We start from the raw sequence: 23,232 nt of genomic DNA, 5'->3' as shown, positions 1-23,232 counted from the left end.
AGTAGTAGCAAAATCTCGCAAGGTTCTGATTCTTCTAGATTTTGTCAAACCGTTTCAACCGTCAAATTTTTGCGGCATTACCGCATTCTACTATTTTTTTAAAAAAAATAGTTAGTTACAAAAATTATATTAAAAAACTAATGTGCATGAAAAACAATCAAGGTATAATAAGTATCAAAATGTCAACACCTAGTTTAATTTAAATACTTTCAGAGGCATGTATTTAGTGGAGGGTGACATAAACAGAATAAAATTCTAAGTTTTAAGAAAGTCGGTGCCTGGTCATTAAAGCCTCTCTGCTTGTGTAATCTTCTGGTTTTCTATATTGAGTGTTTGTTTCTAAAATTGCAGTTCAATATGAAATAACTTTTTTTGAAGCAACTGTCAGCAATTCGGGGCCATAATATTGACCAGCAAAATTAAAAAATGTCAAAAGATCAACAGATGTCTCAGTTTTGACCAAGCTGAAAAACCACGATTTTTTTCCGAATAACACAAAAAATATTGAAACCCTGCTCATGTGAATCTTTAAAAAAAAGCAGATTAACCTCCACAATTACTGATACAATTGAGCAATTTAAAAAAGTGATTTGTTTTACTTTTTTTATCAAACAATTATTCGAAATTGTGCAATTTTTGATTTCTCACGAGTTTCAGCAGATCAGTACCTGTTCTAGAACAGGTACTGTTCTAGTACCTGTTCCTTTGGCATGCATCTCAGCCGACTAAAAAACTTCCCAGATTTGTGCACATTCAAAATACAAAATGTGGCCTCTGAATTTCTTCAGAAAAATTATGTAGGGCATTTTAGCATAGATTAATTTTTCTATAAACTGAGCAACTAAATCCTACTAAAATTTTTCGGATATATTCTGTTTTGTACCCCCCCCCCCCCCACCTTAGTGGGCTTATATCTTTTACGCCCCCCAGACGTGCTAATTCTTATACATAGTAACGTGCTATATAACATATAATTTGTACCTGACTGGGGGGGGGGCGTAAAAAACACGGAGGGAGGGTGCAAAACAGAATGAATCTAAATTTTCCACAGTATTGGATACAAAACAAATCAACCATTTGGCATGAAACTTGACCGGAACCAATTTGCAAGAAACTTGCGAGACCACTTTTCCTTTGCGAATTCTTGTGTTTCTGAAGACTTCGCAAGACAACCCAACAATGGGGAGTGAAAGTAGCTCTCTGTTTGGCTGCTCTTTAAACGGTTACTCAACTAACCTGCGAAAATAGGGTCACAATTTGACTTCCGTTATGTCAGTTAAGTGGCGTAGAAATCGGCACTTTTGAATGCTGTTTCCAGGATGATTTGAAAAAATAACGTTAATGTCTACTTGATGGCTGTTCTACATGGTTCAACGAGTGTTGTGCGAAGTCTGTGAACAGAATTAACGTATTTGAGTACAAGTTGCCACTATTTAGAAGTATTGCAAATATTAATTTTTCTCGCTGAAGTGATTCAAGCAACAAGAAGAAATCTGATTGCACAGAAGTTTTTACGCGCGAGTTACAATTGTGCTTTTTCCCCTGTTAAAATTGCTAACATGGTCGAAGTCGCAAACGTAAATATAGTTTAGAAAAAAGGTAATTAATAAAATTGTATCACATCGACTCTCATCTTTACTTGCTTTGGAGTGCAAAATTGGATGAAGTCACACTTTTAAAATGCTGTAAAGTAGACAGTGGTCAATTACAGAAATATTTTCAACCCTTCTCACTTCGTGAAGCTTCGCAAATTCGTTTCTGTTGCACGCCATTTGATAACTCTTAAGTAGTTCGAGGAGTTCAACCTACTGTCAATTTCATAGGTCAAACTTGACCTAGCATGCAACGAAGCCCTGCTTGAAGGAAAACCAAAAGAAACAATTATAAGAGAAAGCCAAGTTACGGATCTTAAGAGCAATTGGTAAAATGATTAGCGCACATGGCTTGAAAGTAAAATATGCTGGTTCGAATTCAGTGCTGGTCAATTCTTACAGTAGGCGTTGCTGATTATGCCACCAGCATTGCAGCCGGTTAGTGATCATTGTCGGCCAATTCAACTGTCAGCCTTTTCACCGAATTGAAATAGTTGAAAAATTATCCGCAAAGTCATAACCAGCAAAATTAACCAAAATTTAAAAACGGAGTTGAGATTTTTTGCGCTTCTTTCAACCACGAATGCGGCATAGGAACGGTTATTTCAGAATATTAAAAACACAAGTTTTTCAGTTCTCAAATCAAATTCAAATTTAACAGTCATTTCAATTCGAGCTTTTTTATGTTTCTACAATCAGCATAGTTGCATTTCAATTGCCAAGAACACTTGTCAATATCGTTGAAACTGCCGTTGAAAGAGCTCAGATCCGCCTTCAAAAGTTTTCTTTTGTAATTACAAAGCTCTACCAGATCCACACCGAAATACTGTCCGAATAGGTTAGACAAAGTTGTGACTGGCAGCCTAAAGTCGTCTTCTTGCACGTTCCTCTTAATTTTCATTCCTTTGCGCTTGTATTGTACTAATAACCTTCTTTTATCGCTCTTTACAATCTCCACATCGAATTTCCAGTCTGGCCGAAACTTGTCGTTGACAATTAAAATAAAGGTTAGTAGAACATGTAACTCATGAAAGAGCGACACAGGAAGTAGTTTTAATTTCTGGAGTCTTTCTTTATGGCCAATGGAGACAGTACCTTATAATCCATTTCGAAGCTTTGCTTTGTACACTTTTCAAATCGTTTTTCGAATTTTTCCCAAAATTGCTCCATAGGACAAAATTGGTACGATGTAGCCCTTGTAAACAAACAAAAGTGTATCACTCTCTTCTGAGTCGCAGATATTGCGTCTGATCAAATGGAAAGCTTTGATGGCTTTAACACAGCGAAATTCAGCCTGTGAAGTCCATATTAAAGATTTGTGAACCATGAGGCCTAAATCTATCTGAATCGCACGCCCTTCTACTTCAACGCCCGCTAGGCGAACTGATGCGGTGAATTGAAAGTTTTAAATGATTCAAAAGATTGCATTTTAAAGTAATTTTTTTCTTACACCATTCTACCTGTAGTGATATTAAAAAAAATTTAGTCAACCGGAAGATTGCGCAGAAGAAAAATCACCGCTTTAAATGGCAATTCATACAAGAATTCATTCCTTTTGCTCTGAATTATCTTCTATATTTTTTCACAACAAAATCTAATGTACGCACCGCATTTTGTTTACCAGGACGTTTTTCTCATTATGAGATGGATAGATGACTTACTATGAGTTTTGATTTGTTTTCAACAATCCCATGTTTTGCTAGAGCCATTTATCGTCTATTTTTAATTGCATTGCAAATGAAAAGCTAATTTTTTTGCTAGGAACACTCAAACCAAAACTTTGAATGTTTTGGACTTCACCAAGAGAAGAAAACTCACACCTTGAGTTAAGTTTGATTTTAAATTACTCCTATTTGCGTGTGAAATTCTGTTTTTTTGAGAAAAAAGTTTATAATCAACTTAAAATGGATAAAAACCTAACGTATAATTTTTTCATAGGCTAGCCTTGCCAAAAACGCTTGAGATTTTTGTCTTCCCAAATATGAGACGGCCTCGGCCTAGGCATGATTTCATCTGAATAGATCACTGTCTTGAATTGAACCAAAGATTTTTAAAACGAAAAAAATAAATAAACTGATTGTCCTAAATAATGTATTGAATTTTTGATTGCTTAACGTCTTTGATAGGAAGATCTTTGCAAGAGCTCGGGTAGTTTTTGATTTCACTTTTAAAGGGAACTCCGACTTAGTCTTTTGTTTAATTTGGACAACTCTTTGGCTCAATTAATATTTTGTATATCTGAAAAAGTTGTCTCGTTTATTAGCAACAGAAATAATGAAATGACAAAGTTCTTTCCGAGACAAGCTATCCAAAAACTCGCAGTGTTTCTTTGATAAGATCTTGCTTTCGTTTGAATGATGTCTGAATCGATAGAACTCAATTCTTACGTCTTTTCGCCGCATTAACCGCAAAGTCTTACATTTTTTGTGATTTTTGGCGTTGTCCCCTAGATCCGTGTAGCATATAATTTAGTTTTGCATTGTCGAAAAATTATTAAAATACAAGAAAAAATTAAAAATCACGAAACCTTTGGCAACAAGGAATACTATTTGAGTAGATCATTTCGTGATTACCTTTACCCCTGATAATATGTTTTTTAAATAGAAATAGTTAGTTTTGTTTCGGCAAGGGTTTTTGTTTTTGTTTAGGAGTGATTTGTTTCAATGTATCTCAGCCCAAGTCCCACTGCAGTATGCAGTGGCTGGTGTGCCAGTCGTGCTGTTATGCTAATGTACTTTCTGTGCTGGATTATGACGTCAGCAGAACTCTACCAAGGTACTATAGTAACGTTTTACTCTAAACTTTGTTCAGATTGCAGAAGGTGCGTTATGCCTACTTGAGAAATATCGGAATAAAAAAGAAATTGACGGAAAAACGAAACCGTCACGACAAAAACGACCGGTGTGCGCTTATTCCAAATTTGCCTACCTTAGATAAACTTTTAAAAACCACTTATAACCCACTGAAACGAAACTTGATAGCCATGATAAGAAACATAATAAAACATGGTAAGTTTTGCCAAGATCTTGCCATGTTACACCACTTAAGCCCCTACGCGTTACTTATAAAAGTTAAACGGTATTTAGACTACGCAATAATACCATGTCAGAAGCCGCATCCAGTTTTGAACGACACCGCAATCATAAGTTGTACCTGCCGAGTACTCGCTCTTCCCTATTACAAAAAATTTAAACAAAATGCTTATCTCATTGAAGTTAATTTTTCGCCGCTTTTCATCAATCGATAAGGATTATTGTCGGTACTATCTGTTTTTTTTTTAGATTTTTAACAAGGCCAGTGTCGTCATCTTTTTAAGAACAGATAACGTGTTTTGAAACAAATGAAACCGCAGCTTTCCGACAATCAGCTAACATAATTTTAATCTACAATACTAAAACTTTCTTGTAGGATGCAGGGAATTGTTGTAACCAGATATTGTAAGTTAGATAATTTAGGTCATCTTAGACAAATTAAGTTAGGTAATTGAGTTTAGCTTTTCGTAACTGAAGGGTTAATGTTTTGAAGGCGCCAGTTTTGTTGGACTCTGAAAATTGTCGTACTAGCATGTACTTGTGCAGTAATGTATTGGGTGATCATGGAAATGGTTTAGAAAGTTGTGGGAGAAATTTATTGGAATTTTTAAATAGGAAAAGGCAGTTTATCAGTTTTTCCAAATGCCTGGGTCTAAAAGTTGTCCGACCCCCCCCCCCGGGATGGGAAGGAGTTATTGGTTGATAACCAGTCAATGAAAAGAGGCACACCTAATGGTCCTCTATTGCGAATACAATTTTCAGGCGAATCCGACCACCCAATCTCCAGCTATTGACACCGGAAGTAGTGTGATTTGAAGGTTTTTAGTTATGTTACAGTGAAATATGAATGTTTGAGTCGGAAATAATGGGATTAATCAGTCGTAATGTAATGCACGTATGAGTTAAGGTTTTTGCGTGATCATTGCAAGGGTTTAAGATGTAAAATGGCGATTTTTGATTATATTGGTAATTATCACAGGAATGTAGTTAGCACCTAAATTGAAATAGTTTTTTCTCAAAAAGTTGATGTCGGATTGACCTGAAAATTGGGAGATAGACTAATTGGGGTACGAGGAATCCAATTTTAAAGTCAGATCTGACCCCAAACCAACCTGCACGGGACTAGAGCACGCAGGTGCTGCGAAACGTAAAATTTGAATTGCTCGTGGAGTACTGGTGGTAACTTTATGATTTTTGGAGGGTTAGTGTAACTTTTTAAGGGCTTGCGATTGGTGATATTTTTAATCCCAGAATACGACCGGAAGTCGGTGCTTCGGGACAACCCGAGTGCCGAAAACTGGAAATTGGCCTTTTTGAGCGGCCGAATGACTTTGAAATGGTAATAATATGATAACCTGAGATAGTTAGTGACAGAAAATAACCACCCCGGTCAACTTTGACGAACTCGGATTTTTTGGGTTTCGGCGTCCACGACTAGCTAAAAATATTCGGATTGCAAATCACTCGCAACGGCTCATCCGTTGGTCATGAAACTTGGCAGACAAGTTGGTGGCACCCTATAAATTGTCTTTGTGTTTGTCCTTTTCATCGATGTGCAAGTAATATTCATACTTTTGTTAACTATAACACTAGAATTGATATTACGAGCCCCATTGTGAATTAACTTATTTCAAGTCAATCTAATTTGCAACAGCATACAAGAGTGTAAGAGGGGAAACAGCAGAGTAACAAAGTAACACTTGCTTCAACAATTCAAAACCTTTGGTTTATTTTATTTGATCGATCTTCTGGGCAACGGAGTTTCCTCGCTGTTGAGCCTAGCAGAAGTTCAGAAGACGACATTGGCGCACCTGGAAGGGCTCCGTTTTTTGTTACGTTTTGCTTTGATTATTCGGAGAGGCTGCGATATTTATTGGAGAAACTGCTGAGAGCACAACGAAAGTTGACTTAAATTTGCGATTGGGTTATCAAGAGTTTGATTATGTTTGGTTATCAATTGGTGAAGCGTTTTTCTTCACCAGGCTACGATGTTTGGGAAGTTTGGCGTGAACATTATTTGAGCACTGGCTAGAAATTGGGATGGACGGAAGAAGAGATGATGAAGTGGTTGCCTACAAAATTGTGTGGGTGGGTCTTAAATGCAGTGAGTGATTTAGCAAGAGGTTACTGGCGGTCAACTCCCGGGAAGCAAGCATGGACACTGAGAGAGACGCTGTATCAAGTTGACATACGATTTTTTGACAATCCATTTTTTGTGAGCGAAGCTACAATATGTTTGTTAGAGGGGAAGCGGGAAGTCAGAGGAAGAAATCATTGAGCGGAGTGTTGAGTCTTGTGGACCAGTTGAGCATCATGCTATGGAAAACGATTATGTACTGTCACCAGAGTCTGAGGAGCTTAGCGATGAACAATAGGATGATGACTATTTGCTTGAAAATATTTCGGATACGGATTTTTCGGATGTAGAGGATTTTGATGTCAACGAAGCGAGAAGCGAAACAAGTTTTACTGCAAGTTGGAACTCAGTAGCATGCGACAATGTAACTGTAATGGCGAGCAATTTTGGCGTTGGTGTCAAAAATAGCAGAAACGATATGTTGGGAGCCTGGGATTGACAGAGTTAAAGACAGGAGGTGTGGATCAGAAGTTCTTCAATGCAACACACGTGGCTGATGAAACACAGATTTGTACAACTGAGTGCACTGTGGAAAATTTGGAGAATTGGACAATTTCAGGAATAATTGATCGCCAGTTAGTGTCTGAAACACAGAAGGGCCAAAACGATAAGGCAGCAGGTGACCGGATTGATTTTGCACAGTTGGGAAAGGAGTTGGAGAAATGGGTGCAATCGCAATTGAATGAAAATCAGCTTAATGGCATTGTTTCGGTCGAACCAACGCAAGAGCATCAAGTGGAAAGTGCTGGAATTTACAGAACAGGGAAATGCGATCAGAAGTCAATGGCTACAGTGTTGGACAGTTTGGTTCATGATGATCAACAGTCTAGGAGGGAGGACTCTAGAGGGTTTTCGATGGAAGTTGAGCATAAAGTGGAGAGAAAGATTGCATTGCGTTTTCAGGAGATTGCAAAACTGTTGCTGGAGAAACACTCGTTAAGCCTGAAAGAGAGGTAGAGCCGTTTGGAAGCATCAAGACAGCAGTCATGGCAGCATTACAGGAGAAATAGTAGCTACAGTGGAAGAAGAGTTGGACATCCATTCAAACATCAGAGGGAGGAAGAAGGTTTTCATGTACAGATGCACGAGTGTATGAGGAGAGGGAAGTTGACAGCTAAGTTATTCAAGCCTTCATACCCAATTGTTGCCTGAATTGTATTAATCTGTTTTATCGAGACAAGTTGATTAAGCACTAGAGCCGTAGAAAAAAATTTTTTTTCTTAATAAGATTATTTAGGGAAATGTGTTGTTCTGGTAGATCTATTTTTAGATTTTTTTTAGTGATTTTGGAGTTCATGGGGAGGATGTTTGACAGAGGCAATAGAGTTTAATCAAAAATCAATGTTGATGAGTTAGGTAGAATATGTTAAAATTTGAAAATGTGAAAGTTTTCAAATCTGATTTAATCAACCGCTATTCTAGTTTTGGTGCAGTTAGTTTATATTAACCCGGAGCCGAACATAAATGGTTCATTTCACTACTCGACTATGCTAAAGTACGTAGGAGTATGTTTTTCGGGTCTCAGGATAAAAGCTTTGCAATTATTCGGGGAATTGTTGTAACCAGATATTGCAGGGAATTGTTGTAACCAGATATTGTAAGTTCTATAATTTAGGTCATCTTAGACAAATTAAGTTAGGTAATTGAGTTTAGCTTTTCGTAACTGAAGAGTTATTGTTTTGAAGGCGCCAGAGAGGGAAGTTGAGTGATATATCTCAAAAAAAAACAAATTAAAGAACAAACGCATTTTGAGCTGTCGATTTATTTCATTTACTTAGCAAAGTTGTATTTGTGCATCAGGCCAAAGTCGAAATGTGTGATTTAAATTTTTAAGAAAGCCAGAGAGCGAAGATTTGAAGTGAGCTAGATATTTTGAACAGAATTGGAATTTCAATTTCAAATAACTTGAAGTTAGATTGTGAATTTACAAATTAATTGGCACCCAAAACCTGATGAACCTCAACTCTGTAACTTATATTCGTTGTTGGACTCTGAAAAATGTCGTACTAGCATGTACTTGTGCAGTAATGTATTGAGTGATCATGGGAATGGTTTAAAAGTTGTGGGAGAAATTTATTGGAATTTTTAAATAGGAAAAGGCAGTTTATCAGTTTTTCCAAATGTCCTGGGTCTAAAAGTTGTCCAACCCCCCCCCCCCCCCGGGATGGTAAGGAGTTATTGGTTGATAACCAGTCAATGAAATGAGGCACCCCTAATGGTCCTCTATTGCGAGTATAATTTTCAGGCGAATCCGACCACTCAATCTCAAGCTATTAACACCGGAAGTAGTGTGATTTGAACGGTTTTAGGTATGTTACAGAGAAATATGACTGTTTGAGTCAGAAATAATGGGATTAATCAGTCGTAAGGTAATGCACGTATGAGTTAAGGTTTTTGCGTGATCTTTGGAAGGGTTTAAGATGTAAAATGGCGATTTCTGAGTATATTGGTAATTATCACAGGAATTTAGATAGCACCTAAATTGAAATAGTTTTTTCTCAAAAAGTTGAAGTCGGATTGACCTGAAAATTTGGGGATACACTAATTTGGGTACGAGGAATCCAATTTTAAAGTCAGATCTGACCCCAAACCAACCTGCACGGGACTAGAGCACGCAGGTGCTGCGAAACGTAAAATTTGAATTGCTCGTGGAGTACTGGTGGTAGCTTTATGATTTTTGGAGGGTTAGTGTAACTTTTTAAGGGCTTGCGATTGGTGATATTTTTAATCCCAGAATACGACCAGAAGTCGGTGCTTCGGGACGACCCGAGTAGCGAAAACCGGAATTTGGCCTTTTTGAGCGGCCGAATGATTTTGAAATGGTAATAATATGATAACCTGAGACATTTAGTGACAGAAAATAACCACCCCGGTCAATTTTGACGAACTCGGATTTTTCGGGTTTCGGCGTCCACGACTAGTTAAAAATATTCGAATTGCAAACGACTTGCAACGGCTGATCCGTTGGTCATGAAACTTGGCAGTCAAGTTGGTGGTACCCTATATTTACTAGAAATTTTTACCCGAAGACGTTTTGACCACTGCTTCGCAAGTTATTAAGTTTGGAAATTTAAGGTCATCCGGGAGGTCGACGAAAAGTGTGTGCGGTCATTGCCCGTGTTCTATTTGGAGTTAGGTGAAAAAAATTGGTGGGTAGGTGTAACTATGGTAGGACTTTTCGCGTCAATAATTAGTTTTATCAACTTGACCCCTCATTTTGGACGGGAGACCTTTGGATGACCCTAGAGGTCAAATTGAGGGCTTTTAAGAATATTAGAATTTTCGGCATGTAAGATTACAGGGAAATGCATGAAATAGTTTCAAAATTGGAAATAACAATAGATCTTTGGTTTAGGGTTGAGTTTAGATATTTATTCAACACATGATTTTCTTACAGGGATTGATTGCAGCTAGTTAATTTGGTAGCGGAAATAGAGGAATAAGAACTTTTCGGAGCATCATTCAATGTTTACTAAGCAAACACTGATTGACATGTCCAGTGCAAATATGAGATAAAGTGTAGTGGATTTGTTTACATAAGATTCCAAAGGTCACGTACTTAAGATAAGGAGAAAACTGAACAATGGTTGATATCAATTGAATGACAAAGCATATTTTAATATTGGTTGTTTGCATAGCAAACAAAGCCTTCCTACAGAATGTGACAGAATTAAAATGTAAGTTGCAATGTTTACTTAAGAGATTATTGTTTGTTTGCTCAAGATAAGAGCGTATTGGTTCAGTATAATTTGAAGTGACACAGAGAAAATTTGGCAGAAGCAGACTTTGGAGATTTTGGGAGAACTTCAGAAGTTTGGATTCGCACAAGTGAGAGAAAGTAGTTGGTTTAGTGGGACTAAACTGTAACAAATAGTGCAAAAAGCAGGGAGAAGATTGAGAGTGGGACTTAACTCTGGAAGTTTGTAATTGCAAGACCAGTTGGGATACAAGTTGGTGGCACCCTATAAATTGTCTTTGAGTTTGTCCTTTTCATCGATGTGCAAGTAAAATTCATACTTTTGTTAACTATAACACTAGAATTGATATTACGAGCCGCATTGTGAATTAACATATTTCAAGTCAATCTAATTTGCAACAGCATACAAGAGTGGAAGAGCAGAGTAACGAAGTAACGCTTGCTTCAACAATTCAAAACCTTTGGTTTATTTTATTTGATCGATCTTCTGGGCAACGGAGTTTCCTCGCTGTTGAGCCTAGCAGAAGTTCAGAAGACGACATTGGCGCACCTGGGTTACTTTTTTGTTACTTTTTGCTTTGATTATTCGGAGAGGCTGCGATATTTATTGGAGAAACTGCTGAGAGCACAACGAAAGTTGACTTAAATTTGCGATTGGGTTATCAAGAGTTTGATTATGTTTGGTTATCAATTGGTGAAGCGTTTTTCCTCACCAGGCTACGATGTTTGGGAAGTTTGGCGTGAACATTATTTGAGCACTGGCTAGAAATTGGGATGGACGGAAGAAGAGATGATGAAGTGGTTGCCTACAAAATTGTGTGGGTGGGTCTTAAATGCAATGAGTGATTTAGCAAGAGGTTACTGGCGGTCAACTCCCGGGAAGCAAGCATGGACACTGAGAGAGACGCTGTATCAAGTTGACATACGATTTTTTGACAATCCATTTTTTATGAGCGAAGCTACAATATGTTTGTTAGAGGGAAAGCGGGAAGTCAGAGGAAGAAATCATTGAGCGGATTGTTGAGTCTTGTGGACCAGTTGAGCATCATGCTATGGAAAACGATTATGTACTGTCACCAGAGTCGGAGGAGCTTAGCGATGAACAATAGGATGATGACTATTTGCTTGAAAATATTTCGGATACGGATTTTTCGGATGTAGAGGATTTTGATGTCAACGAAGCGAGAAGCGAAACAAGTTTTGCTGCAAGTTGGAACTCAGTAGCATGCGACAATGTAACTGTAATGGCGAGCAAATTTGGCGGTGGTGTCAAAACTAGCAGAAACGATATGTTGGGAGCCTGGGCATTGATAGAGTTAAAGACAGGAGGTGTGGATCAGAAGTTCTTCAATGCAACACACGTGGCTGATGAAACACAGATGTGTACAACTGAGTGCACTGTGGACACTTTGGAGAATTGGACAAATCCAGGAATAATTGATCTGCAGTTAGTTTCTGAAACATAGAAAGGCCAAAACGATAAGGCAGCAGGTGACCGGATTGATTTTGCACAGTTGGGAAAGGAGTTGGAGAAATGGGTGCAATCGCAATTGAATGAAAATCAGCTTAATGGCATTGTTTCGGTCGAACCAACGCAAGAGCATCAAGTGGAAAGTGCTGGAATTTACAGAACAGGGAAATGCGATCAGAAGTCAATGGCTACAGTGTTGGACAGTTTGGTTCATGATGATCAACAGCCTAGGAGGGAGGACTCTAGAGGGTTTTCGATGGAAGTTGAGCATAAAGTGGAGAGAAGGCTTGCATTGCGTTTTCAGGAGATTGCAAAACTGTTGCTGGAGAATCACTCGTTAAGCCTGAAAGAGAGGTGGGGCCGTTTGGAAGCATCAAGATAGCAGTCATGGCAGCATTACAGGAGAAATAGTAGCTACAGTGGAAGAAGAGTTGGACATCCAATCAAACATCAGAGGAAGAAGGTTCTCATGTACAGGTGCACGAGTGTATGAGGAGAAGGACGTTGACAGCTAAGTTATTCAAGCCTTTATACCCAATTGTTGCCTGAATTGTATTAATCTGTTTTATCGAGACAAGTTGACTAAGCACTATAGCCGTAGAAAAAAAATTCTTTCTTAAAAAGATTATTTAGGGAAATGTGTTGTTCTAGTAGATCTATTTTTAGATTTTTTTTAGGATTTTTGGAGTTCATGGGGATGATGTTTGACAGAGGCAATAGAGTTTAATCAAAAATCAATTTTGATGAGTTAGGTAGAATATGTTAAAATTTGAAAATGTGAAAACTTTCAAATCTGATTAAATCAACCGCTATTCAAGTTTTGGTGCAGTTAGTTTATATTAACCCTGAGCTGAACATAAATGGTTCATTTCACTACTCGACTATGCTAAAGTACGTAGGAGTATGTTTTTCGGGTCTCAGGATAAAGGCTTTGCAATTATTCGGGAGAATAATAATCTAGGAGGGAGGAGTGTAGGATGCAGGGAATTGTTGTAACCAGATATTGTAAGTTAGATAATTTAGGTCATCTTAGACAAATTAAGTTAGGTGATTGAGTTTAGTTTTTCGTAACTGAAGGGTTATTGTTTTGAAGGCGCCAGAGAGGGGAGTTGAGTGATATATCACAAAAAAAAAACAAATTAAAGAACAAAAGCATTTTGAGCTGTCGATATATTTCAATTACTTAGCAAAGTTGTATTTGTGATTCAGGCCAAAGTCGAAATGTGTGATTTAAATTTTTAAGAAAACCAGAGAGCGAAGATTTGAAGTGAACTAGATATTTTGAACAGAATTGGAATGTCAATTTGAAGTAACTAAAAGTTAGATTGTGAATTTACAAATTAATTGGCACCCAAAACCTGGTGAACCTCAACTCTGTAACTTATATTCGTTGTTGGACTCTGAAAATTATCGTACTAGCATGTACTTGTGCAGTAATGTATTGGATGATCATGGGAATGGTTTAGAAAGTTTTGGGAGAAATTTATTGGAATTTTTAAATAGGAAAAGGCAGTTTATCAGTTTTTCCAAATGCCCTGGGTCTAAAAGTTGTCCGACCCCCCCCCGGGATGGTAAGGAGTTATTGGTTGATAACCAGTCAATGAAATGAGGCACCCCTAATGGTCCTCTATTGCGAGTATAATTTTCAGGCGAATCCGACCACTCAATCTCAAGCTATTAACACCGGAAGTAGTGTGATTTGAACGGTTTTAGGTATGTTACAGAGAAATATGACTGTTTGAGTCAGAAATAATGGGATTAATCAGTCGTAAGGTAATGCACGTATGAGTTAAGGTTTTTGCGTGATCTTTGGAAGGGTTTAAGATGTAAAATGGCGATTTCTGAGTATATTGGTAATTTTCACAGGAATTTAGATAGCACCTAAATTGAAATAGTTTTTTCTCAAAAAGTTGAAGTCGGATTGACCTGAAAATTTGGTGATACACTAATTTAGGTACGAGGAATCCAATTTTAAAGTCAGATCTGACCCCAAACCAACCTGCACGGGACTAGAGCACGCAGGTGCTGCGAAACGTAAAATTTGAATTGCTCGTGGAGTACTGGTGGTAGCTTTATGATTTTTGGAGGGTTATTGTAACTTTTTAAGGGCTTGCGATTGGTGATATTTTTAATCCCAGAATACGACCGGAAGTCGGTGCTTCGGGACGACCCGAGTGCCGAAAACCGGAAATTGGCCTTTTTGAGCGGCCGAATGACTTTGAAATGGTAATAATATGATAACCTGAGACAGTTAGTGACAGAAAATAACCACCCCGGTCAACTTTGACGAACTCGGATTTTTCGGGTTTCGGCGTCCAAGACTAGTTAAAAATATTCGAATTGCAAACGACTCGCAACGGCTGATCCGTTGGTCATGAAACTTGGCAGTCAAGGTGGTGGCACCCTACATTTACTAGAAATTTTTACCCGAAGAAGTTTTGACCACTGCTTCGCAAGTTATTAAATAATTTGGAAATTTAAGGTCATCCGGGAGCTCGACGAAAAGTGTGTGCGGTCATTGCTCGTGTTCTATTAGGAGTTAGGTGAAAAAAATGGTGGGTAGGTGTAACTATGGTAGGACTTTCCGCGTCAATAATTAGTTTTATCAACTTGACCCCTCATTTTGGACGGGAGACCTTTGGATGACCCTAGAGGTCAAATTGAGGGCTTTTAAGAATATTAGAATTTTCGGCATGTAAGGTTACAGGGAAATGCATGAAATAGTTTCAAAATTGGAAATAACAATAGATCTTTGGCTTAGGGTTGAGTTTAGTTATTTATTCAACACATGATTTTCTTACAGGGATTGATTGCAGCTAGTTAATTTGGTGGCGGAAATAGAGGAATAAGAACTTTTCGGAGCAACATTCAATGTTTACTAAGCAAACACTGATTGACATGTCCAGTGCAAATATGAGAAAAAGTGTAGTGGATTTGTTTACATAAGATTCCAAAGGTCACGTACTTAAGATAAGGAGAAAGCTGAACAATGGTTGATATCAATTGAATAACAAAGCGTATTTTGATATTGTTTGTTTGCATAGCAAACAAAGCCCTCCTACAGAATGTGACAGAATTAAAATGTAAGTTGCAATGTTTACTTAAGAGATTATTGTTTGTTTGCTCAAGATAAGAGCGTATTGGTTCAGTATAAATTGAAGTGACACAGAGAAAATTTGGCAGAGGCAGACTTTGGAGATTTTGGGAGAACTTCAGAAGTTTGGATTCGCACAAGTGAGAGAAAGTAGTTGGTTTAGTGGGACTAAACTGTAACAGATAGTGCAAAAAACAGGGAGAAGATTGAGAGTGGGACTGAACTCTGGAAGTTTGTAATTGCAAGACCAGTTGGGATACTGTGAGCTGTTTTGATTTAGTTCATTTAGGAAGTGAACCACGGAAATTGGTATTATTATTTTAATTACTATTATAAATTGTCTTGAATTTGTCTTTTTCCTTGATGTGCAAGTAATTCTCTTACCTTTTTTATCCATTTAACTAGAATTGCTATTACGAGCCCCATTGTGAATTAGCTTATTTCAAGGCAATCTAATTTGCAACAGCATACAAGAGTAGAAGAGGGGAAATAGCAGAGTAACAAAGTAACGCTTGCTTCACCAATCAAAACCTTTGGTTTACAATATTTGATCGATCTTCTGGGCGACAGAGTCCCCTCACTGTTGAGCCTAGCAGAAATTCAGAAGACGACATTTCTTCTAAAGTTTGCGCAATTTTTGTTTGTTCTCATATATGAGTGATGGTGTAACCTCAATAAAAAATTGGTGATGATGTTGGGTCATGGAGTTTTGGCAGAATAAAAGCATTCTATCTAGAGAAATAAGTTAGAAAAACTAATTTTTGAAGCACGAGAAAACAACTAAAAGATTTTTAGAGCAGAAGTTAGATTTTTACAGGAGAGATCTGATTAATAGATCAAAATGATTTTGTTCTATTAAGTGTTTTTGATTTGTGAGATAAATTCGGGAAGTTTGCCCTTATATACAGCTGTTGTCATTGAAAAGAATCAAAATGCGCATATAACTTAAGCACCATAGTTTAAAGAAGGATTCCTAAAACTCGTTCGCTTTGGGTTCGTTTATGGTTCCAAATATGGTTCATTTATTCGAAACTCCCGGAATTGAATCTTCTTCCGGAAGAATACTACCCATACAAGCACCTAACGTTGGGTATGGGAATGTTCAACATCATATTCAACTTGAAGCTGTTAATGAATATTTACGCGAGAGAACATGAACAAGATATTGTTCTTCTCAGAGATATAGAGCTTGGCTCATTGCGTTAAACTTCTTACTTTGAATCAAGTGAATTTGACATTATCTTGGTCGCTTTACCATTACTTTAAGCTAAGTTTATGTTTTTGAAGTCAATATTTTACATAGGACATTTTTTCCTGGGGTCAAAATTATCCTTATAATTAATGTCTTTAAACAGCCAATGATCGTAGGAAGCTGCTAAGATAGGTAAAACTGAGTGATAAAAGAATGATGAAAACTGCGGAACATGAGGTATAACCTATTTAACTTTGTTATGTACTAGCTGAGCCATATTTTGTAAACAAAGGAATGAAAAAACAGATAATAATGAAAAATGAGAAAATGTGCCAACTTAATTAATATAAGGAAGCATTGTAAAAATACGACTTTGAATTTTTTGAAAACCCCACAAAAAAAGACATCCCATTGCTACAAAAATGTTACATGTTACGCATTAAATGTTTTAGATTTTCGGTAACTTGCTTTTTTCCGGTATCATATGTTTTGAATGCATAAAGGTGTAAAAATTTTGGTCATAATGTTACCGGGTGCGGGGTGAGGGTTTCGAAAATGAAGATACAAAAAATCCTGTTTTAGGTGACAACCTGGTTCGGATTGGGTTAATCTACAGCAGCAATGAGTCCACAGTCTGGCCTGCAGGGTGGACCTCTCTACCCACCGCAGAACTGGCACTGGAAAAGATAACCGAATCTGGAATTCTGCCAGGAAATGTGGAGCTCGAGATTGTTCTAATTAATTCTGGATGCAACAAAGCCAACGCGAGAAATATGGTCTTGGATAGAGTCAGAGATGGAGACATTGGTATGGCTCTTTTTCATTATTTTGAATTTTTAAAGTGTCGCATTTTCACCCGTCAGCTGGAAGACTCTGGGGGGGGGGGCGCTTTTTATTCTAGTATTTCTGGCAAATTCTCCTACAAAAATAAGTCAAGGGAAAAATTTTATAGTTTTAAGCTAAAGTCTTTTTAATTTGTTGGCGAACATGAAAACATTAAACCATCTGTTTTTTTCTGAATTGACATGTTCGCATTCTTAAAAAATAAAAGAAAGAAAACTTTGAATTATTTGAGAGCAAAAAAGCAAAATAAAAAATAACTTTGTTGGTTATATAGTCTCAAGGTTGACATTATTTTTGGATTCGCTGTTTTTTCTGTTTACCCGGGTTGACCACCATAAATGTTTCTTAGAAACCATACGTAAGACATGTATGGTTGTATGGCTTCTTTGATACCATACATAAGACCATACAAAAATTTCAAGGTGATCTCAAATGACGTTTTTCATGGTTTTTGACGTGGCTGGTTTCCCTTGTTAGCCTTATACTGTTTTCATACAAAAGTCTTGCCAGTTTCTTTTATAGTACCCTTCTCCTGCAGTTTTCGTTTCCTATTAACCATATAACCACCATAAATGGTTTTCTTAAAAACCATAAACCGACCATTAATGGCTTTCTTGAATACCATGAACCTTCCATAAATGGTTTTCTTAGATACCATGCACATTCCATTTATGACCGTCTTGGATACCATAGAGTTACCATTAATGGTGATCTTAGATACCATAGAGGTTTCATTAATGGCTATCTTGGATACCATAGAGCTTCCATTAATGGCTATCTTAGATATCATACACCCGACCATTTATGGTATCTTGGATACCATGGTAAGATCCTACATGAAAATTTGGCCCTCCGTGGATGGAACCATAAATGGTCTTAAGTATGGTATCTAAGATGGGGCAACCCGGGTATTGTATTTTATGCTTACAAGGAATTCTGTTTTAAAAAATTGGCTTTAAACTTTATGAAATGAAAAGTTTGCAGTAATATTTCATCGTAGACGTGTTCATTGGTCCGCCCTGTACAATTGAGTCAGTGGATGTTGTGTCCTTTGTTGGTCACCCGTTCTTCGAGGGTTCTGGGTACCAAAGACCCTTTCTGGTCGCAACTGCCTCTGGCTATAACCGGGCTCATGATGATGAGACGGATCTACACAGGTAACTCCCCCCGCCCCCGGTAATCCAATTAGGAAAAACTTATGATTTCAAACAGGGAAAAATCAATTTGAATACGTACCCGGGTTGAAGTGAAACAACTATGAATCGAAATTTAAGGTCGGGTTGGGATAGCACCCTCTCAAACGTTAAATCCGAAGGGGTCACTATTCTGTTCCCCCTCCCTCAGTGTTTTTATGCCTCCTGTTAACAAATTATGTGTTAAACATTAGTATATAAAAAATAGCGTCTATAGAATAGATTCAAACTGTTGTTTTTATTAGTATACAGATTCAGAAATTTTACAAACCGATTCAGAAACAAACCAATCTGAAATAACAGCTTATGACCAAATAAGCGGGATTCTGATTTTAAAAAAACGTGCTTCGATCAGATTTTAGGGGACCGCGATCTGAATATAGGCCAGCTTATGATTGGAAATAGCTGCAGCTGTTTCGAATAATAAACATGAAGCGCTATTTCAACTGGATCGATTCAACTGGACAACAACATAGTAAAAAATAACCTGGAACAGTATCTGACGAGTTGCATGAAAGACAAAAAACATCCAAAGTGTCCAGCACATCAATTGAAGATTGCTAGCCAAACAGATGGAGGAATAATTTTACAAATTTAGAGAACATCGTGATCCCTCTGACTCAAATATAGGCATAGGCTCTAGTTTGGGATCGTCGCCTTTTGTCCTTGATTTCTGATCATAAGAAATCTTTGACGCTTGTTGTCCTCTGATGTTTGTCGAAAATGAGATTTTGTGAAATAATAATTACTCCTTATTTAACAAGCTTTAAATGTGCGTTAATATATGCGTTTATATAGAGAAAACAGTTTTCAAATTTGTGAGAGGAATAAGAGATTTTAGTGTGAAACCAGCTGCTGCAGAAAATAAGAGTGGTCGGCAAAAACATCTGTTGGCTATTCATTTCAATTATAGACATTTCATTACTATCAATCCTATAATTGTCAAAATCTGTTTAGGAAACTGGTTCCAAATCTGTTCGAGCATCAATACATTCAAATCATCGGAGATCGATTCAACTGGACCAGGTAATTAAAACAACACGAATCGGTTACATAAAAATTATTTCTCAAAAAATGGACGTTTGTTTGCGTCTCATATGGTATAATTCATGTAGCGCAATATGAAATATACTCGACAGGTCATCAATGGGCTCAGGAGTCCTAGTTAAGTGAGGGCCAGTATCAGTACCATGATGTGTGGTGTGATATAAGTGGCTTATCCTATATCCTAGCATTAGAAACAAGGGGGTGGCGCGTTCAGAACTGATTAGCAAAAAATATAACTTTATAAATTAAATCTTATCCTCGCCCTCGATAATAATCTCAGTTTGTTTGTTCATGAGTAGCTGCATGCAAACTTGACGGTCCACTTGATCGCAGAATGATGTCAGTGGTCTGTTTTCAGAGACACTCGACATCCGGATTCAAATAATTTGTAATCTATCTAGAAGTGTCTTTTGCTCTCAATTATATCACAAAATTTCTTCTTGTCTCCACTAAACGAAAGAAACATTGAAAAAATAAATTAAAATAATAGTAACTAATTAATTAAGATTAACTGAAATAAAAACGTTTAGGCGGTTAGACAGAATGAAAAGGCAAAATTTTGTAAACGAAATTTAGTTGTAATTTCTCACAAAAAAATTTGTGTTATTTTTTGTTGAGCATTGTTAGTTTTGCGGTAAAAATAGAAATCGCTTTTTGGAAACAGTTTTTGTAAAGTTAAGTGTTAGAGTAGAGAAAGTTTCCAAACAGTAATTTAAAGCTTTATGCAATTAATAGTTAAAAGCCGAAGTGCTCACTAACGCTAAATTTTTAAGCTTATTTCAGTGGAATAGGCCTTTTCATTGATTACAGTTAATTTTGGGGAAAAACAGAGATGTCGTTTTCATGACAAATGTTTTGTTCTTTTGTGCAGTTGGCACAAAATGTATTTTCCTACTGTGTAGGAGTCTTCATTTTCACACCCGTAAACTCTTGTGTTAAGAATGGAACAGAATCTTTCTAACTGATTACTGTTGTTTCGGAAGAAAAATTGAAAGACACTTTTAGAAAATTGTTTGTTGTTCACTTAAGCTTTGTAAAAAGCAGATAGTGAATACATTCTCTTATAGGAGAGAACTTCAAATCATCATGGTCCTGATATCATTTATATAAAAAAGGATTTATGTAAATTACCCACAGAATATGGGAAAATAGCCGCCAATGGTTCCCAGTCTGTGCTTTGAAACAAAAACACAAAAAGTTGATTCCGTTGTAATAAATTAATTACAAAAGTGAGCGGTAGTTTGATTCGATTTTGCACATCGTCACACGCGAATTTCAAAACTGGAGGTCAAAGATTATGGTATCATTAGCAAAACGCGTGGGACATAGGTAACTAATAGTGATAACAAAAAAAAATCAAACCTCGGAAATGCATCTAAAACTCGTTTTTATTGGTTCATCCCGTTTCGAACTTTTCGCTTTTTGTTCTTCGTTTTCACTATATTTGATTGATGTGCTGGGCAATTTCCACTATAAAAAATGCAAAAAATGAGATAAAAAGAAAAGAAAAGGAAAAAAATCGCAAAGTTTTTGAAAAAGCTGCAGAATCCGGTAAAGAGAAACAAGTTTTGTTGAAAGGGGTACAATAACATAGCAAAATAACCTGGAACAGTATCCGACGAGTTGCATGAAAGGCAAAAAACGCCCAAGTGACCAACACATCAATTGAACATTGCCAGCCAAAAAGATGGACAAATTTTGGAAAAAATTAAAACCAATAGCATTTAATTGGGAGATTTTTTTGGAAAATTTCCTTCCGAAAAACTAGAGCATAAAGGGGAAAATGTTATCGAAGAAATTTTTGCTCGACATACGAGACATGGCATAGGGCGGGCAAAAACCAATAATTAAGGAGATGCTTTTAAAAAAAGTTGTACGAAAGATTTGCTACCGTATATCCATGTTCGTATTTCCATCAGTAGAACTGTAAAAAATATGACACGAACACACTTGTAAGTTCAAAAACAGCAATAATGCCAAATAATTTGGAAAAACTTGAAAAATTACAAAAAGTTTCCTCAAACTAAAGAATAGAAAAGCGAATTTTTGCAACTGACCCATTAGCAAATGTAAAAATTTTCAAAAGGTTTCATAGGGCCTTAAAAATGAAAATAAAGAAACTCACAATTTTCAACAATTTCATAATAACAACCCAAAAAAACCAACAGAAAAAGACTAAATTGCCTTTAAAAATTGATATATACTGGTTTCCTTCTGTCCGTCCCATTTCGAAAGCTCAAAGTCATCGGTAAATGTTTGAACAAATCCTACATGAAACAAATTGGCACCAATGCAACCAAAAATGCAAAAAATGCGAGTTCAATAACAATAACCGCCTGAGACGATGACAACTGATTTTTAAAGAGCGGTATAAAGTTCCTGAACCCTCTTTTCATTGGTAGTTGAAACAATAAACTATGTCATCCAGTGAAGAGAAACTGAATACACATTGCAAAAACAAACAGTATCTTAATTCTCTTGTGACCAAAATTGAGATAACTTATCAAGATATTTTGAAACTAAGTTTTCATAATAAATCGCGTCTTTAAAAGATCTCTCTAGTTTTATTCCTAATTTCGTGAAAAATTTATCCGTACAATGAAAAACTTGAATGTTAATATAAATCTCAATTTTTCCTAACAGTTGCAATAACATTGCAAAGAAATTTATCAATTTCTTAGCATTGTAATTCAAATTTCATTTCACTGGGTTTTCTCAACCACAAATACCATTTTTTATTTCTTAACACTGTCATTTTTGGGATTAAAGGATTTTTTTATAAGTATGTTTTTCGATTTCGTTGGGTGTTGGATTTTCCTTTGAAAAGAAATCAACTCAAAAATCGACTCAATTGCTGTGAAAGTCGCTAAGAAATCTTTGCGTTAAATTTCTCTAGGTACAAGACATGCAAATAACACAAAAACGGTAAAATAGTGTTATGTTCATTGCTTTTTAGCACATTCTGCTCGTTTCCTTAGAAAAATTGTAAATTCTGGGAAGAAAATAGGCAATAAATCTGTACGCTGGCACTTCAATCATGTTTTCAGTTACTTCTGATTATAGATTAGGCATCGTATACGATTCTGGACTGTCTGGCATATTGGAAGACGTCCGGAACTCCGCCGATGGGTTCTTGGTTCTCTCATTCTTTTTGGACGATTCAGTTGATGTCAAACAATTGACAGAAGACCTTTCAATCTTCAAAGACAAGGATGTTAAAATTGTCCGATCACTTTTGCAATCGAACAATCATGCTAAGTTGATTTGTGCGGCTTACAGGGCTGGTTTGATGACGTCAGAGTACCAGTGGGTTATAGCGTTGTGGACTTGGGGGTTCATTGAAGAGTCTTTGAGAGATCATTGCTCCGATTCTGAAATTGAATCCATGATTTCAGGTTATTTTTTTCAAGTTTTTCAAGTTTTTAATTTTTTCCCATTTAATAACAGCGCAAATGGACACCCGAAATGAAGTCTCTTTTCATCTTAAATTAAGGAAACTAGGCTACATCATTTGCAGCCTAGTTTCCGAAAAAGTTTGTTTTCCCAGTTTTTTAGAAATGAGTTATTGGCCTGAAAACAGTTAGAGTTTGTACTATTTTACGCAATTTTCAAATTGTACAATTTTGTGGAAATAAGTAACCAGTTTCCCTTCAAATAGCCAACATTTTTACGTAAACCAATTCCGCAAATTTCTTGTAAGCCATATGTATTAACACAGCAAAACCCAACTTAGTTACCCGTTTGGTCAAATTTTGTCGAGGAAATTCAGGTCTGCTTCTGCAGTGTAATGTTCATTTTTAGCAAAGTTTTTTTTAGTCAATTTTGATCACACCATTCACTATAAAATGTCTCCCAGGTCGAGGTACCAGTCTGAAATGGCCTCTGATCAGACCCAATGAAGCGCCCCTTGTCTGTTTGCAGATTAAAATAACAG

General features: G+C 36.8%; 1 protein-coding gene across 1 annotated transcript; it reads left to right on the top strand.

Annotated features, from left to right (window-relative positions):
* Positions 1-4,255: 4,255 nt before the first annotated feature.
* Positions 4,256-17,621, top strand: LOC142349037 (uncharacterized). The gene is made up of 3 exons (XM_075400447.1): positions 4,256-4,367; positions 16,798-17,022; positions 17,581-17,621. The coding sequence occupies exons 1-3, from the start codon at positions 4,256-4,258 to the stop codon at positions 17,619-17,621; spliced, it is 378 nt and encodes a 125-aa protein (XP_075256562.1).
* The last annotated feature ends 5,611 nt before the right edge of the window (positions 17,622-23,232 follow it).

Source organism: Convolutriloba macropyga, chromosome 11, assembly GCF_964194025.1.
Source record: "Convolutriloba macropyga chromosome 11, txConMacr16.3, whole genome shotgun sequence".
NCBI lineage: Eukaryota > Metazoa > Xenacoelomorpha > Acoela > Convolutidae > Convolutriloba > Convolutriloba macropyga.
Note: the sequence above shows the minus strand (reverse complement) of the source record. Positions and strands in the feature narration are given on the sequence as shown.

What these genes read in the sequence shown, in the direction of transcription:
- LOC142349037 (XM_075400447.1), top strand. Translation starts at nt 4,256, where the DNA reads ATGTATCTCAGCCCAAGTCCCACTGCAGTATGCAGTGGCTGGTGTGCC. An exon ending in GTCAGCAGAACTCTACCAAG is followed by an intron (nt 4,368 to 16,797) that starts GTACTATAGTAA and finishes ATCCTGTTTTAG; the next exon opens with GTGACAACCTGGTTCGGATT. An exon ending in AGTCAGAGATGGAGACATTG is followed by an intron (nt 17,023 to 17,580) that starts GTATGGCTCTTT and finishes TTTCTTTTATAG; the next exon opens with TACCCTTCTCCTGCAGTTTT.